The 16,597-nt window shown below is 37.8% G+C and overlaps 1 protein-coding gene across 1 annotated transcript; it reads left to right on the top strand.

Annotated features, from left to right (window-relative positions):
- Window positions 1-4,528: 4,528 nt before the first annotated feature.
- Window positions 4,529-16,243, top strand: LOC131798808 (proton-coupled zinc antiporter SLC30A5). Its single transcript, XM_059116466.2, has 17 exons — window positions 4,529-4,633; window positions 6,008-6,130; window positions 6,231-6,297; window positions 6,423-6,508; window positions 7,289-7,376; window positions 7,776-7,854; window positions 8,656-8,732; window positions 9,459-9,543; window positions 9,722-9,804; window positions 10,435-10,717; window positions 11,689-11,879; window positions 12,500-12,657; window positions 13,212-13,341; window positions 13,812-14,019; window positions 14,405-14,631; window positions 15,050-15,178; window positions 15,639-16,243. Exons 1-17 carry the CDS (start codon window positions 4,557-4,559, stop codon window positions 15,825-15,827), a joined length of 2,280 nt encoding a protein of 759 aa, XP_058972449.2. The 5' UTR covers window positions 4,529-4,556; the 3' UTR covers window positions 15,828-16,243.
- The last annotated feature ends 354 nt before the right edge of the window (window positions 16,244-16,597 follow it).

The raw sequence follows: 16,597 nt of genomic DNA, 5'->3' as shown, positions 1-16,597 counted from the left end.
CCACCGACACAATACCACAGTTTGTTGAGAAACTTTTCCCCTTCTTTATTTGTTAGAGGTGAATTTAGGGGATTTTATCACTGCCTGCTTTTAATAGGTGCGTAATATAGACTGAAGTTGGAGTCATTGTTCATTATCATGTGATTATTTCATTTTGTTTAAGTGACCTCTGTAACAGTTTTAGTGACGAAAATTCAGCTTATTTCACTAACGATCAGAAAACTGCGCGCGCAACATCAATTACTTGCGTTTATTTGACTAACCTCTGTGACGTCAATTGATTCAGACATATTCAAACCTTTCTCACAATTTGTGAATATGCCTTTTGTCACAGTGTGGCAGGCATTATTTACTGTTAGTGAAATAGCGAAACGCGTTTTAGGAAAACATGATATGGAAGATTATCCTTCAAGCGACGGGGTAGAGAAGGTACTACATCCTAATTTAACATTATCAGAGTTTTCGAAAAGCGAAAAAAAACCACTAAAATCGTCAGCGACCCCAGCAGTGAGATAGCCACTGTAAACACTTTCTCTTGTCACATGGGAAAACGAGATTGAACTCTTCGCGATTGGTTTAAGTTTTGAATCTGATTGGTAAAGAAAGTGGCGCAAGATTTCTGAAACAAGTAGATAGAGTAGTAAAACAAAGCCAAAGTGACATCGCACCAGCCTGGTTAGCATTCTCAAAATGAGACAGAGGGTAAAGGAGTAAGTTTCTAAAGGAACTGTTGTGCTGCGTCGCTGGGGGAGTATAACAGGGTAATTTAATTTTATCAACTGAATTGATAACGTAAATTGGCCACCGTAACGGTTTCAAAGCTGACATTTCGAGCGTTAACCCTTCGTCAGAGCGACGGGTTCTGTCTCAGAGCGATGAGACAGAGGGTAATCTTTCCAGAAATCACCTTGCGTAGTAAGAAGTCAACGGGTCCAGTGCAAGATCGGAAATTGTCTTCCCCATTGTTTCTCAGAGAAGATTTAGGGGGTCGTGGTAATAAGAGAGACTGCGCGGAAACTTCAAATCTCTGTTTTAAAAATGGTTTAGGGTAGCAGATAAAAGAAAATTCAGTCAAGACCACTAGCATTTGTACCTATTTTAAGCTATTGAGCCGGCGCAAAATATTTATGACAGATCAGACTCCGGTTCTGTGTCAGTTTGTGGGTTCTGTGGGTTCTGAGGGCTCTGAGGCTCTTCAATCTGGTTTGAAAGATTTCGGTGGCATAAATAAAAAGGCGTCATCGAATTAATAAATGTCGGATTTATTAAATAACACTATGCTTTTTCTTTAATCCCAGTCACTGAGTTTGAGGTCAACAATAAAGAACTTGGTTTCTCTCGGTAAACTTAGAGAGTCATCAACCTTTGAACAGTGCACCAGAACCGTTCTCAACGGTTTTGGTGCACGGGTTTCAAGTCAAAAGGAAGGGTATCAGCATGTTTGTTTCCTCCATTTGGTTCCCACGCGCAAGATCTTTTATTAACATTGGAAGAACTTCAGACCTCTCACAGGTGTCAAGTTCAACACAAGTTGTCCCTGTGTATGACCCCCGACATCTGGAATGAGAAAAGATTCTCAGAATCTTTTTCATCCCTGTTCACAGTGTTCTTCAAGCATATAATTTTCTTGGAATATATTTTTGGGTATCGGGCAAATCACCATCAGACGTCTGTTCCACACAGATAGACGAGATGCTTGACCGGTATGGCAAAGAAGCGTTTTTCCTATAGCCGGCCATCTCTTTCTGAAATGAAAGAAAACAAATACCTTTGCAAACTATCATCTTTACCCGGAGCTTAGTATTTGCCTTATTAGGATTGAGTTCAAAGAAGTCTCCAACAAATAAGCGTCACTATCCCATCTAAGAATTTGAACTCTAGATGTTTTTGAGGAGGGATTATATCCTAACGAGCTTCTTGTGGCATAATTTCTCTACAGAATGTTTCACCAAATAAAGAAGTGCAACCCAAAGGGAAAGGTCCGACGATGAAGAGTTATGACAAGGAACCAGTTCAAGGGCGGATGCGATCATGTGGTCCTCCGCAAATGCTTGGGGTGGAGGCACCTCCTTGGAGCCATCCCCTGCCTAGCCATCTCCCGCCGATGTTCCATCCCAGCCCATCAGGTAAGTACGGAGAACAGACTTATCGTAGCAACTTAAGATCATACACACTAATGTTCTCGTTCTAGTGAATCTTATTGTATACATGGCTCCTTATCTCTCAATACGATGCGATTACCGGTCCAGAGTAAAATGCAGTTTAATTAAAAACTTGGTAGTTCAACGCAATGGAGAAATGTCAGGTGCAACAAAATGCAGAGCAATGCAAAGAAAAGCTCTCCAGCTTAGCTCGAATGGAAGGACACAGCTAAATTCGAACTCAGCGGAATGCAAAGCTTCTCCAGTTTCTCTAGTTTCATTTCACAGCGGAATACGAAGGTATGAAAATACATCACACATATGCACAGCATGCAACGAAAATCCATGACACACGATTTAACGGACTGCAAGGAAATTGAGCACAGCCAAACGCAAAGCAAAGCAACTTACGTGATTTTTTGCCGTTAATAACTAGAAAGAGTGTTTTATTTTTTTATAGGGAGACACTTTAGGATGGAAACACCAAGGGTGCTGTCTCCTGCCTCCAACACCCGGTCAACTTACCCTCCGATAAATGTTCTGCCAGATGCTAAATGGACAAATACCGACAGGGACCAAAGAAATGTTGTACCTACGATACCAATTCCAAATGTTTATAATCCCATGATGGCGCTTAGGGTATGGTATCTTGCCTCCAGTAACTGGCCAGCACCCTTACCGATGAACATGAGGCCAATGAACACAATGTCGATGATTATGATGCCGATGAACATGATGTCTCCATATCCTGGTTATTCTTTTTAGCTGTCATTAGGAGTAGCACCATGTCAACGGCCTCTTGTCCTCAACAACTGGCAGACTCCCACACCAATTAACATTGTACCCAACATATGGCCAACTACCAACATGGGTCACATGGACCAAGCAAACGGTGTACTTGCAGTGCAGAATCCAAGTGCTGGCAATCTTTTGAGGTCTATGCCAGGAGTTGCGCCACGGCCTCTGCCCTCTACTTCCAATACCTGGCTATCTCCTTCACCAATGAACGTTGTACCCAACACATGGCCGAATGCCATCATGGATTACACGGGCCAAGCAAACGGTATACCTGCATTGCAGAATCCTAATGCTGGCAATGTTATGGGGCCTATGTCAGGAATGGCGCATTGGCTACCTCCCTCTGTTTCCAACACCTGGCCAACTCCTTTATCAATGAACGCTGTACCCAACACATGGCCAAATACCGAGATTTGTTACACGGGTCAACGAAACTGTGTACCTGCAGCACAGAATGCACACCCTAGTAATGCCATAGGACCCCACGTACCAGTCTCGGTACAAGTTCAGCATTTATTGCCATACCCGACAGGTTTGTAATTCGCATTCCAGTTCTTCTTAATGCAGGGATGAGAGGCCTACAACGATGAGCAAACTGCTTATTTCTGCTCATCAGAGGCGAGCATATCAGTAAAATAACCTCTCTGTGGTCTCTCTCTCTTTACGTGGTCTTTGGACGACAAATATCTGTGTAAATAAAACATAAAAACATAAAATGGCACATTATTAGAAAGCAACATAAAAATGGCATATCACTAGAAAGTGATAAAGGTACCAATTGATCGAACAGCCCTTTTGGCGTATTTACATACGTTTCTAAACCTTGGAACTCAATAATTTATAAAGTCGGACGTGTAAATCAAGTGCGGCCAGGTATACTACGATAATTAAGTTCTCCAAGCTTTCGCCGATCTACTGCATCATCAGGGAATGTAGATGGAATCTTTGAAGTGGAGAGTATATTGGGCGAGGTATTAGGCTAGATGATAGGGGTTCAGCTGACAATAGGACAGAACGATGACAGGTATGTAAATGCGGTATACTCTCCACTTCAAAGATTCCGTCTACATTCTCTGATGATGCCGTAGATCGGCGAAAGCTCGGAAAACTGAATTATTGTAGCATACTGACTTTATAACACTATGCCACTGAAGGACAACATCCAATGCTTGATCAATAATTTACGCCTAACGGAAATGATGCTAACAGAGCTAATTGTAATTGTTTCTTCTCTGAATTCACTATAAGATCTCGAGCGACATCACTCCGGATTTCGGGCATCGGCCAACATGACTAAAAATCTTGGGCGATATAACTTTAGTTTGGTCGACATAACTTTAGATCGGGCGACATAACTTCGAGATGTGAGGGGGGGGGGGGTGACTTTTGGGTGACTTGACTTGTTAACGTGAGTCAAATGTAAGGTTATCAGAATATAGGAAATGATCACCGACTTAAGAAGCTCCTGATTGTTAAACAAATTACTCTTGTCGGCATAATGAAGGTGTAGAGGATAGACTACCCACGTAGAGGCAGGGAGCGACAGCATTAGGTCAGCGTCTGTTGCCATACATGACGTACCTACCATTTGTGTTGCCAGCTCATGCTTCGTTCAAAATGGAGGATGTAGAGATGTATTCTGACCATTTGCTTTTTAACAAGCGTCAACTAGGACCGATTGGCCACTACACAGTGTAAGTTTAATAGTTTGACCTGTTTCTCTATACCAAATTCTCTTAGAAGGTAATTGAATCGCCTGTAAAAAAAATATCCAATACAAAATATTTTAAAAGAAACTTATGTAAATATGGGAGTAATTCTAGGGCCTTTAATTCAGAAAAACGAATTGATCTCAATGAACTGAATATGCACGACGTGTGTGTAAAGGTAAATACTCACTTTAATTTCCACAAAAGAGATGGACACAAACTACCCAAAAAACTATTTTTGCGCAAAAATTAAACTCTGCATCAAGCCATTTTTTCGTTTCGATTTGAATTGTACATTGGTAGTTGTAAGTGACTGAGTTTAATTTTTTTCAGAAAATATCGAGCAGAAACCCATAGCGGTGCCTTTGGAAATTTTTTGGTTCTGATATATTGTAGACTTCCCATTTTGATTGTTTTGAAGGCTCTGATCAAATATAATAGGTTAAAATTAGTCTTACTGGTTACGGATGTTATATCTCGTCAACTAAGCATGAGCAAAAGATAATTTTACTGTATTCTATGAATGTTATGTGCATCAAGGTCTTTTACAGAGAAAGGAAATACTCAATGTTCTCTTCAAAAATTTCTCCTTTCAGTAACAGCTTTTTTTTTTCTTTTTCAAACTGTATGGTCACCTCAACACATTACCCTGTTGCTTCTTATGCCTGGTTTATTTTGACTTAAATCTTTAACCCCTAAGAGTGAGTAACATCGAATTTCTCCTCACAATATCATCCCTGAATCACACATTTAGGCTATGAGAATAAAGGAAATGATCACCAACTCAAGAAGCCCTTGATTTCTAAAAAAATTCTCCTTGTCAGCACCTTATGAAATGTATAGAGCATAGTATAGAGAGTTTGCATACTGATGATAGGGTGTAAAGGGTTAAAACTATTCTGAAATTTGGACCAATGAACTTAATTAACAAGAGCAAGTCCAAAAAGAGCACAACACACCAAGCATTAACTGAATAAGAATAACAATAAGTCAATCAAGATAGCAGGATGTTTAAATGGTACTTTTAGATGTATGATGCACTGTACCTTTGTTAGCCATATCTATTGTTATCATTATCATTATCAATAGATCCTATGCATGATGGTGTTGTACACTGAAAACCTTCCCAAAACCTTATCTTCATGCATCATTACTGCTTTCTTGTTATTTTCTTGTGGGTATTTGTTTCATTTCAGTGTTTTGCGCATACTTTCAATTAAAATTAATCAGTCCACACCTTGAAAGTAAGGCTTGGGGGTGAAACTGGGTATTCCCACACAAGCCTAAGGCCTATTATTATCAATTACAGTTTTTGAGATTGACTTTTAAAGTAATTTTTTTTTACCTTGTTGTTTACAGGACTACACCATATGTAATCGCACTGGTGGTTGCTAAATTTCTTCATACATTTGGTTTATTTGTGACATATGAGCAGCTGAAAGTCATTCATGTTGTTCAATTCTTATTTGTTGTTAGGCTTTGGTAAGTACCAGTAACTATTTAAGGATACCCTTGCATTTTTTATTATTACATCAGATGTTATTCTAATGAAGTTGCTGGATTTTTGTCTTTCCTTTTTTAGCACTACTGTTGTCCTCGTTATATTACAAAGACCTGTGTCATCAGGAAAAAAAATTACTTCCAATCAGGTACAGTTACATGCTTTTTCTTACTTGATGACAGAAGAACAATTTTTTTTCACTGAGATTTAGTTTGATGGAATTTTGATGGAAACTTCCCAGAGTTCATTAAAAAAATACCATATTTTTTTCAGTGGTACAAGATTGGTAAACATGCTTTAGTATCAACTATAATAGGTCTGATATGGCTTGAAGGACTTACCCTTTGTGGTGCTTTAAGGTAAGCAGTAAACCACACAAACTACTATAGACTCATAGTTTTGATTAACTCTTAACACCCAAATGTCAACAGTATTCATATTTGAATGAAAGTGATCCTCACATTAATGTGCACTATGTTGGTTCCAAATAAACCTGTCAAGTGATGATCACTTCACGGGTTTATTTGGAACCAACATAATGACCAGCTCCCAGTTGGCTTGTTAGCTCAATTGGTAGAGCGCTGCACTGGTATTGCAGAGGTCATGGGTTCAAATCGTGTACAAGCCTGAATTTTTTTTCAGGCCTTATTTTCAGTGCTGCTTAAGTAGTCTACATTACTGTGAGGATCACTTTCATTCATGTCTTTATTTGCAGTTCAAATATATGACTTTCATATATTCTTAGCCGTTCAGTATGCATATTCTCTATACTGTTCTCTATACATTTCTCTAAGGCAATGATAAGTAGAGTTTGTTTGACAATCAAGAATTTGTCTAGTTAATGACCATTTCCATTATTCTTGAGACCATAATCTTTGATTCAGGGGTATTATTATTAGGATAAATTAGATCCTAGTTATTCTCAGGGGTCTGAGGGTTAATGAAGGCTATGATCTACATGTATATACATCATTCTAAATGCAGTTTTGTACGCAAGAGTATGCAAGGTGCATGTTCAGTTTATATATTTTCTGCCATTCTGCTTTCTTCTGAGATTTTTACAATGGTATAACTTGAATTGAACATCTTTAAGGTAGTTACTAAATGTAAGCTCATTGTGATCTGGTTGTTTTGTACAGAACTGTTTTACTCTATGAACATAGTGATGCTGTGGTATTGGCAGCGTTAGGAGTTCTTTTTCATTCTGGTGGTACTGGCCCATCAAAGGTAATTTCAATAGATCTGTATTTCAATAGCTCCTCTCTTTTTATGTTGGACACCTATCCTCCAATGGTATTGACTGTGTTTTAATGACTGGTTTTAATATCTTGAAGAAACTTGCGTAGATAAGATGCTCTTTGGAGGAACAGTAATATCTTAAAGAATTCCTTGAATCAAGAGATGTCAGATTTTTATTAATTTTAAAGAATTTGCAAAGGAATAAATGGATGAACAATCAAATGAATGAACCATCAAATGAATGAACCATCAAATGAATGAACCATTAGATCAGTAGAACTGCTGATGGCCAGACAGACTGTCACACAAATAATGAAAGAAAAAATCATTTGGAAAACTTGCATGGGAACTTTTTTAACTTTTTGTTTTATTTTGATTGTTTTTCAGGTCAGAGGATCATTACTGTTTTTATTAGGAATTTTGTGTCTTCTACTGTTTGATAACGATTCTCCAAGTTTGAGCCATCGTATCTTTTTATGTAGAAAACTCTATTTTTAAATAATGATGTTTATCTTTAATGTTGACTCATGGAGCCTTACTCTACAAGTCAATATTTTGATGGGTTGACATGAGTTGGTCCTGAAAAAGCAGGTAATCCCCATCACTTACATGGCTATGTTACCAAAAAAATTGCCAGAAGAAGTCTTTTAGATTGGTTAGCCAACCATAATACAAAATTGTTGGAACAATAATTACTGTCACAGATTTGCACCTTTTAGATAACTTTCTTGCAAACAATAAGCATTTTCAGGGAACGTAAATTAAAAAAAAAAAATTGAGAGAACAAGTTGTCTTTTCCAAGGGAATGTGAGTTTCTTTTTTGACTGAAAGAAGTTGGGTAAAAGTTCTTCTTAGTAGGATTTTTTTGTAGTTGTCCTCCACAAGCCCTTTTGTATGAAATTTATGATTGTATCTTGGAGTATTTAGGTTCAAACATAAACTTCAAAATTTTCAAGACTTAGAGGTCATATGATAAAGCACTTACTGACTGAGTTTGGTTTGGTTGGATGGGAAACTATTTGGCTTAAGTTTATGACATCCAAACCTGTAACAAAGTTGGTGTCTGGCCTGACCAAAGTCAGTTAATAAGTAAACATTCCTCTTCTTGTTCTGCAATAATTTATAACTTTTGGACTGAAATCTGAACTGAAGGTTACTGTTCAGATACTGTTAATTTTTTATCAGAGTTGGTGTACTTTCATAGTAAGAAGCTGTATTTTTAAAATTGAGAATATCCAGGAGTGATGTTTTCTTAACTTGTGATCAGCGGAGGGTCATCACAAAAGCCAGTGGATTCATTGGTACTATCAAGTCTTGTCTTGGCTAGGTTTACCAGATCACAAGGTAATGAAGAGTATTGATTGGAAGAAGCTCTTAAACAAATGAAATTGTTGTCTTTCACTTTTGGAACTATGAGGGTGTTAAACATATAATTATATATTTGTTGCTCTGGACCAGTTTGCTCAAAGTTGGGTTAAGATAACCCAGGGTTAGTGTAAAATCTAATTTCAGATCTGAAAGCTTTAAAACAAAATCCAGTCTAATTTTTTTGTCTACAATTTGATGATTGCATGTTTTAAAAAGATGAGAGAAAATTATCCCCTTAAAGTCTTGTGATCAAAGGAATATAGAAACCTGGACTAAAATTTGACCCTGGAGTAAACTTAATCAGCCTTCAAACAACTGGGCCCTGGAATTTCCTTTCCTTATCTTAGTCAAATTAAGGCAAAGGAGTGGAAATATAGTATACTATAAAAGGAGCAGTTGTTCACTCTCTTGCTCCTAAAAGCCACCTGTTACAAATCCACCTCTATGGCATCATTACAGTGTAGAATTCCAGGAGCTTATCATAAGTGATAAGGATGAAGTATATTAACTTGAGGATAATCTTGGACTGGACCCTAAATTTTTAACTCCCATGAAAAATGTATGGCTGATGTTAGAGAGAATGAATATTACAGTGTTCTTGGGAATAAAAGTTTAAGTGATAATTTCTGTTATCAGAATTAATTGTAAATTTAATAATTGCCTTGTTTTTTAATTTATTATTGTTATTTTTTATTGTGGTAGGGTGGCCTGATTCTTTTAGTTCTTGTTCTTTTGTTTAAAATTGCTCACAAGAATGTTTCAAGAACTTTAGCAGTTGAGATTGGAGGTAAGATTATCAGGGGGTCTCTGGTTTTGATTTTGAAGCTTCAATACTTTCTTACACCAATATTGCCAAGGTTATGGCTTTGAAAACTCTGTCCTACATATATGTATGCTTGGATTTCTAAGTAAACGTAAGGAAATACAGTCTGCATTAACTGTCTTTCAATTTTATTGATCTCCAGGTGCCAAAAGACTAGCTGCTCTTTCAAGTTGTGTTTCAACTGTGCTTCTTCTTCCTTTGGCTCTGTTATCAAATTTTACTCAAGTATGTGATAGCTGCCTATAAATAGGCAATGAAAGTCTCAACTATCTTTGCTTTTATTATGAGTTTTCTCCTGTAGAGCTTGTTCATCTTCAGAGTTCTGCCACATTCTTATTGGAAAAAAGAAGCTCTTAGAACCTCAAAACATTCCTTTTTGAAGCTGTTATGAATTCATGCATTTAAAAATGAATGTCACAATCAGAGACTGTAATGGGAGAGGGATTGGTAAAGAACAAAAGGAATACCACTATATCCACAAGATGTTCAAAAATGTTCTTGGGTTTGACAGATCATTGACACATTCCAAAATAGAGTCTGTATAGTCACACGTGTACCTACAAAGATTCAGTGGTGAAGGTTGATTTATCATGACAGTAAAGATGACAATTTTGAAGGTCATGAAGGTTAATCTGAAAGAAAGGCCAAACTCAACTCATTGGTAGATGTCTTTACTTGCCCATTACCTAATTATTATCTCTATCCAGTTATTTTCTGGGCACAGTACACACTACCAAAAGCACTGCATGATGGGACTACTGCAGACTCCCATCAATAGCAGAGTAGTTTTTGAATATAGAAGTGTTGCAGGTTGAATAATAAATGTATGTTTTTTTTTCTCTTATGGCTAAACAGACAACAGATGTTGACTGGCTTGAAGCAATAATTCCTCTGGCTGTGGTCATTTTTGTTGTATTCATTTTTGACTTCTACATTGAGTCTTTCTGTGTGGCAAAACTGGAGTCACTTAGGACAGGAAAGATAGGCTCCATAGCTTCATTCTTATCAGCTGTGATCACAGCATTGTTGTGGGATAAGCCATGGGTGTGGAGCATGCATGAATGGCACCACGGCAAACAATCTGAACCACATCTAGTATCAGCTGGAACACTTTTTGCTGCTTTCTTCTTTGTGCTGGGTAAGTTTGGTGTTTTTGTGTCATCTTTTAAATAAATGTTTCTCAAGCAGTGATTAGAGTTTGAACTTTTTGTTTATTAGTTACACTGGGGCAGTACATGATGCAAATTGTTAGACTGTAATATGAATTTGCCCTGATGTTTTTGTTATTTCCTTAAATGTTTTCAGTTTGTTTTTTTTGGTATGTTCCAGTGATTAATAGATTATGATATGGATGAGAGAGGGGGATAATGATTCAAGCATGTTGGCCCAATTTCATTAAAAAAATTTTGTTCTTCAAAAGCTCTTGCTGCATATCCATATCCACATGATAACAGACTGTAACCATCTCAGATTGTCACATTACTCATCCATAAACAGCTATGCTTATTAAGTGGCATAGTATCATGTGGTTACTCTGTATTAAGTGGTCACCAGCAGTGGAATTCAAAGCCCCAAAATTTTGTCCCCATCCTTATTGTAATTTTCTCCGCTATGGAGCAGTCACCTCCATTAAGTGGTGGTGGTCAGCCTTGACTGAGTCCCAAGTGCCTATTTGTATTGTTCTCCACCTGTTTTGAATGGTCACTTTAAGCAGAACCATTCAAGTAAAACTAAGAATAATCTTTCAAGTAAAAGTTAATCCATGTTTATCTCCTGAAATCAGTGGTAGTAGTATTTTTAAACAATTTTTTGTCCATTAATTGGTAAATTAAAGAATGAAATGGTATTTTCCATTGTTTTTGTAACGCCTTATTCTGTGGAATCTTTATCAAGAGGTCACCCTGCCACTCCACTTAGTTGACTGCTTAATACAAGTTCAACTGTAAAAATGGAAATTAATGGCAAAACCAAACCAGCCTAATTGTCTCATAACAGTTTTTCTCCCCTAGTTCTCCATGTATCATTAGTCCCTTTTTATAATATGAATTGTCAAAGTTTTGCATAAGACCATGTGGTAAGTTTGGAGCTAACTGTTGCATATTTTCCTAGCCACAAGGTTATTGTCAAGGCCATCTCCTCGTATGACCAAAGGAAATCTGATTGGTTACACAACTGGTGGCCTGCCAATCTATAACTTCCAAACACCACAGTCAGTACTGACGACAGTGCAAAGTCTTTTGAGACAAATTGTGGAGCAGTCAGAATCTAGGCAGATATTTTACTTCCTTTGTCTCAATCTGGTATGCAATGAATTCTGTCTATAATACTTGGTAAAATCTGTGTGGTGTGCTGAAAGAATCATGCAGAAACAAATTCTGTAAAACAGACTGAAATTATAGGATAAGCTGAATTTAACATGTATTTTTGTTCTTTTGATCTAGTGGCAGACAAATGCACAGACAATATTGACGCTTTTATGAAATAAAACAAATAGTGTCTATGCTCTATGTCAGCAAAAAAATCACAGAAGATGTTGAATTTGTCAACATGAGCGACACTCTTGGCTGCACCTTGTGTGCCACTTTGTTTTTACCACATTTGGACATGATCTGTGATCTATCACCAAACAGATGCACCACAACATAGTATTAATAATATGTTTTAAATTCAGGGTTTGCCTCATGATTATCGTACCTTAATTTAACAGGTTGATCTTATTATGATTTTTTTTGTCTATTTATTTATTTATTTTATTGTGGTTGTTACATCAAATGTCTCTAAAGTTTCATTTCATTCATTTGACTGTTGGTTTAGTTGAGCTGCACAGCCTCATCTCTTTTTTAGGGTGATCTTCTTTTGTTTCTTGTTTCCTTGGGTAACTCTTCACCCTCATGTGATTTTCTGTTTATCATGATTGCAGCTGTTCACAGGAATAGAGCTGTTGTATGGTGCCTGGACCAACAGCCTTGGTCTGATTTCAGATGGTTTCCATATGCTGTTTGACTGCACTGCTCTTGTTATTGGACTTTGTGCAGCTCTCATGGCTAGGTGGAAAGCTTCTAGGACATTTTCCTATGGGTATGTACAAGATACATTATTGTCATGGTTTTTAAGCTTTTATTTTGATCCTAGCTGCATATTCTGCAGGTTTAGGTCTGCACTATCCATGTGACAGTGCAAGACACATGGTGTACTTGCCTGTTCTGTCTTTCTAAAGCGGTTATTTTAACCCTCAGCTTTGACCTAAGTGTGACTAGCATCTGATTTCTCCTTACAATATCACCCTTGAATCACACATTAAGGTCATGAGAATAAAGGGAATGATCACTCACTAAAGAACCGCTTGATTGTTAAACAAATTCTCCTTGTCGGTGCCTCAGGTGATGTATAGAGAACAGCATGGAGAATGTTTACTGATGTCAGGAGTACAGTAAATGTATCGAGAAAGGTTTCAATAATAGGCATACTGATGTTAGGGTATAAAGGAATAATTTGTCAGTCAACTTTGTTTTCTCGTATAGTCGTATTTTTTAGATGCCACTTAATCTTATTTAAGTATATTCCGCGAGAAATACGTGATTATGTTTAATTAGGATAGTTACTTTATTCTAATACAAGCCTTGTCTTTGCAGTTATGGCCGTGTAGAGATTTTATCAGGCTTTGTCAACGGTATTTTCTTGGTGGTAATCTCCTTCTTTGTTTTCATTGCTGCAATTCAGCGTCTGTTTGATCCTCCAACAGTCAGCACTGAAAGATTATTAGTGAGTACTGTTTGTGTTCAAGTGGAGTGCCATTGTTGCGTTGTTTTGAGCTTTGTGGGTAGTTCAGAGTATTTGAATGAATCGGATGAAAAGTTTCATTTCTGAGCAACCTACACTTGTGGAAGTCTTTGGAAGGTTCCACTCTTAAAATAACGACTTTCCATAAAGTGTGAACTGGAAAATAGTTTTCTGTTCCATTAAATAAAAAAAAAGGACAGATGCCACGAGGTTTTTTCGTGCGTGTTAATGGAGATTCTCATCTTTACAAGACAGACCCTAACGTAGAGAACTACGAAAATGCTTTTTACTGTTTGTTAGAATTGTGTTGGTTTTTCTATTTACGGTGACGCTGGAAAGTGATTGATTTGTAGAATAGCGTTATCCAACCTTCGAACAATCGGGCCCAAATTTACTCGCCTGTTGATGGACATTATGAATAGTAATTAAAAGATATAAAATCTCTTCTTTAGGTTGTTTCTGTTGGAGGACTTGTGGTAAATTTGGTTGGTATATTTGCGTTCAGACATGCGCACTCACATGGTAGCAGTTCACACGGTCACAGTCACCATGGCCATGGTGGCCATGGTAGCCATGGGCACAGTCATGGACACCATGGTCACAGTCATGGACACGGGCACGCCCATGATGAACATCATGATCGTAGTGTAAACATGCAAGGTAGGTAAGATTCAATACTACATATATCATTTTACGAAAAATGCCATATTTGTTGCATTTTTAGATTCACAAAATATTAATAAGGTACTGAAATTTTCCTTGAGTCGTCTTTCTCAATCCACCACTTGAATTGGATTGAAATTGGCATTACAATGCTCTTTTTGATGTTACAATTTACCCGTAATCATACTCTATACAAAGAAAGAAAACACACGCAATGGCAACTACAGTACTAAGGCGGCACCAGGCCATCAGCTAATACACCAAGAAATTCTGTTGATGCTTATTAGCTCAAAATGCAACGGTCGTCATGCTAACATTCCGGGTTAAAACCTGGCTTTGTATGGTACTATTTTCAAATAATCAAGACTTTTGTCTTTTGCAGGTGTGTTTCTTCACGTTGTCGCTGATACCATGGGAAGTGTAGGAGTCATAGTGTCCTCTGTGCTCATTGAACAATTTGGATTCTTTATTGCTGATCCTCTTTGTTCGTTATTCATCGCAGTTTTGATTTTCCTCAGTGTCCTTCCTCTCCTACAGGAGTCCTCACAAGTGTTATTATTAAGAACACCAGGAGACTTGGACAAAACTCTAGGCAGTGCTTTTAATAAGGTAGGCCTAACATGAAGATTACACCATTCTTTATCTGCTAAGGGCTGAGGCGTTTTGTGAAGGTTTGTCTTTCAAAGACTCTAGGTTCAAGTTTGGGTTGGGGTTAGAGGTTATTGTTCTTGGATATAACATAGTTTGAGGCCACGGTGCCTTCGCTCTCCTCTTAGATGGATAGGGTACTGACGTAAGTTTACTTGACTAGAAAACGTATCACTGAGATGTTAGTTGCCAAGCTTCCTTCATCCCACGTCTTCTTAGTCCTTCCCTTCAAGGAAATTTGGTGAAAAAAACTAAACAGTTCTTTAAATACTCAAAAGACATTTGATTTCTTCGTTTGAAGTCCTACGCAATGTTCTGAACAATAAAAGACAAAAAAAACAAAAAATGAAAACGGGCCTCTATTGTTTTATGTCGGCAGATTTTATCACTGGACGGTGTTTTGTCGTACCGTGATCCTCATTTCTGGAGACACTCATCTGATTCCATAGTTGGCGTCATTCATGTACAAGTAGCTCCGTCAGCAAACGAACAGAGGATTATTCAGCAGGTTTGTGACTAGTAGAAATAAACGCAATAAAGGCAAGTGAAAGTTACAGAAAGAAGCAAAACCCGAAGTATAACTAACATCAAGCAAACTCAAAAATAGTTTTTCGGGTTACGGTCATGAGGGGGCACCATGTACATATGGCGCTCGGTGGGCTTGCTAATTTATGAGCCCTCCATCCCCCTACTCATCGGGTTTGTTTCACGGTCCAACTCGTCTTTAGATTTTCTGCCTCGCTAGAAAGAAGACAAATATTTTTCCCTCCTGAGTTTTGAAAATCGTTGTTTTACCTCTTGTGGTTCTGCTAGGTAGGTGTGACTTCTTCCATTTATTATTTTGTTAAATTACATTTTTGTTTACTGAGCAACGATGCGTTTCGACAGAGAGGGTTGGTTGATCGCTATATCTATTGGCATGCTTTCTTTGAGTTTAACGAATGGCAACCTTTTCTCTCTTTCTCCAGGTCAGCGCGCTTTTCAAAGAATACGGTATCAATAAATTTAGTGTTCAAGTGGAAAAAGAAGCTTTCTTCCATCATATGTCGGCCTTGTCTGCTGGATACAAATCTGTGTTAGCCCTGAAGCAGGGTGCTGATATGGGATTGTCCTCCTCTGGTGGAGAATTTGACTACGGTGTGATAAAAGCCGTTTGACGAATGATGTAATTTATAACTGATATAATTGTTATTTATTTTCCATCCAACGAAGTTTTAAGGAGCTATGTCACGACTGGGGCATCGTGAAATATGTGGTTCAACTTTTCAGGGTTTTTTCTGTTTACATTTGTTTTTACTTTTCTCCATTGTTGGCAACTCTCTCTTTTTTTTTACGGCTTTGTATTTAACACTTTGCAGTATTTCATCCTGTCCAACCTCGAATTTTGTTTCTTTTTGTTGAACTTTGTAAAAATAGTTCAAACTATCGTGATGTATCTCCTGTAAGACTTCTTATGCTGGCGAATTCTGATGTTTGTCAGAATTTGTCATGTAGATAGGTACACTCTTGTAAAGTAAATGAAACAATATATTATCCTGTACTCTTACCATTTTACATGGGGCCTTATACGTGTTATTTATCATGGGGGGGGGTGGCATTTCTACAGAACTCTTTTACGCTGAAATGCCCATTTTTCGTCAGCGGCTTCCGGTGAAACATTGTGCCGACTGCGGCCGCTCGTTAAACATGGCAGGGAAATAGAATTTTTAAACAACAAAAAAATCCACCAGCTCCCCAAATGTCACCTTCTGTAACGAATGTCCCTGAATTAAACTATCATTCCCTATTCCGCCGTAAAAGCAACAGAAAGGGCTTCATTTGCTGCGTCAACGCGATGGGATGACGACCAAAAGGGTTCATAAAACCGAAGCGACACAAATGATAAGCTTAAGGAATATGAAAATTGCTTCGCTTCCGAAGCTGCTGA

This window comes from Pocillopora verrucosa, chromosome 4 (assembly GCF_036669915.1).
Source record: "Pocillopora verrucosa isolate sample1 chromosome 4, ASM3666991v2, whole genome shotgun sequence".
NCBI classification, from domain to species: Eukaryota; Metazoa; Cnidaria; class Anthozoa; order Scleractinia; family Pocilloporidae; genus Pocillopora; species Pocillopora verrucosa.
The sequence above is the reverse complement of the archived record's forward strand: the minus strand, read 5'-3'. Positions and strand labels throughout refer to the sequence as shown.

What these genes read in the sequence shown, in the direction of transcription:
- LOC131798808 (XM_059116466.2), top strand. Translation starts at nt 4,557, where the DNA reads ATGGAGGATGTAGAGATGTATTCTGACCATTTGCTTTTTAACAAGCGT. An exon ending in AAAAAATTACTTCCAATCAG is followed by an intron (nt 6,298 to 6,422) that starts GTACAGTTACAT and finishes TATTTTTTTCAG; the next exon opens with TGGTACAAGATTGGTAAACA. An exon ending in TGTTATCAAATTTTACTCAA is followed by an intron (nt 9,805 to 10,434) that starts GTATGTGATAGC and finishes ATGGCTAAACAG; the next exon opens with ACAACAGATGTTGACTGGCT.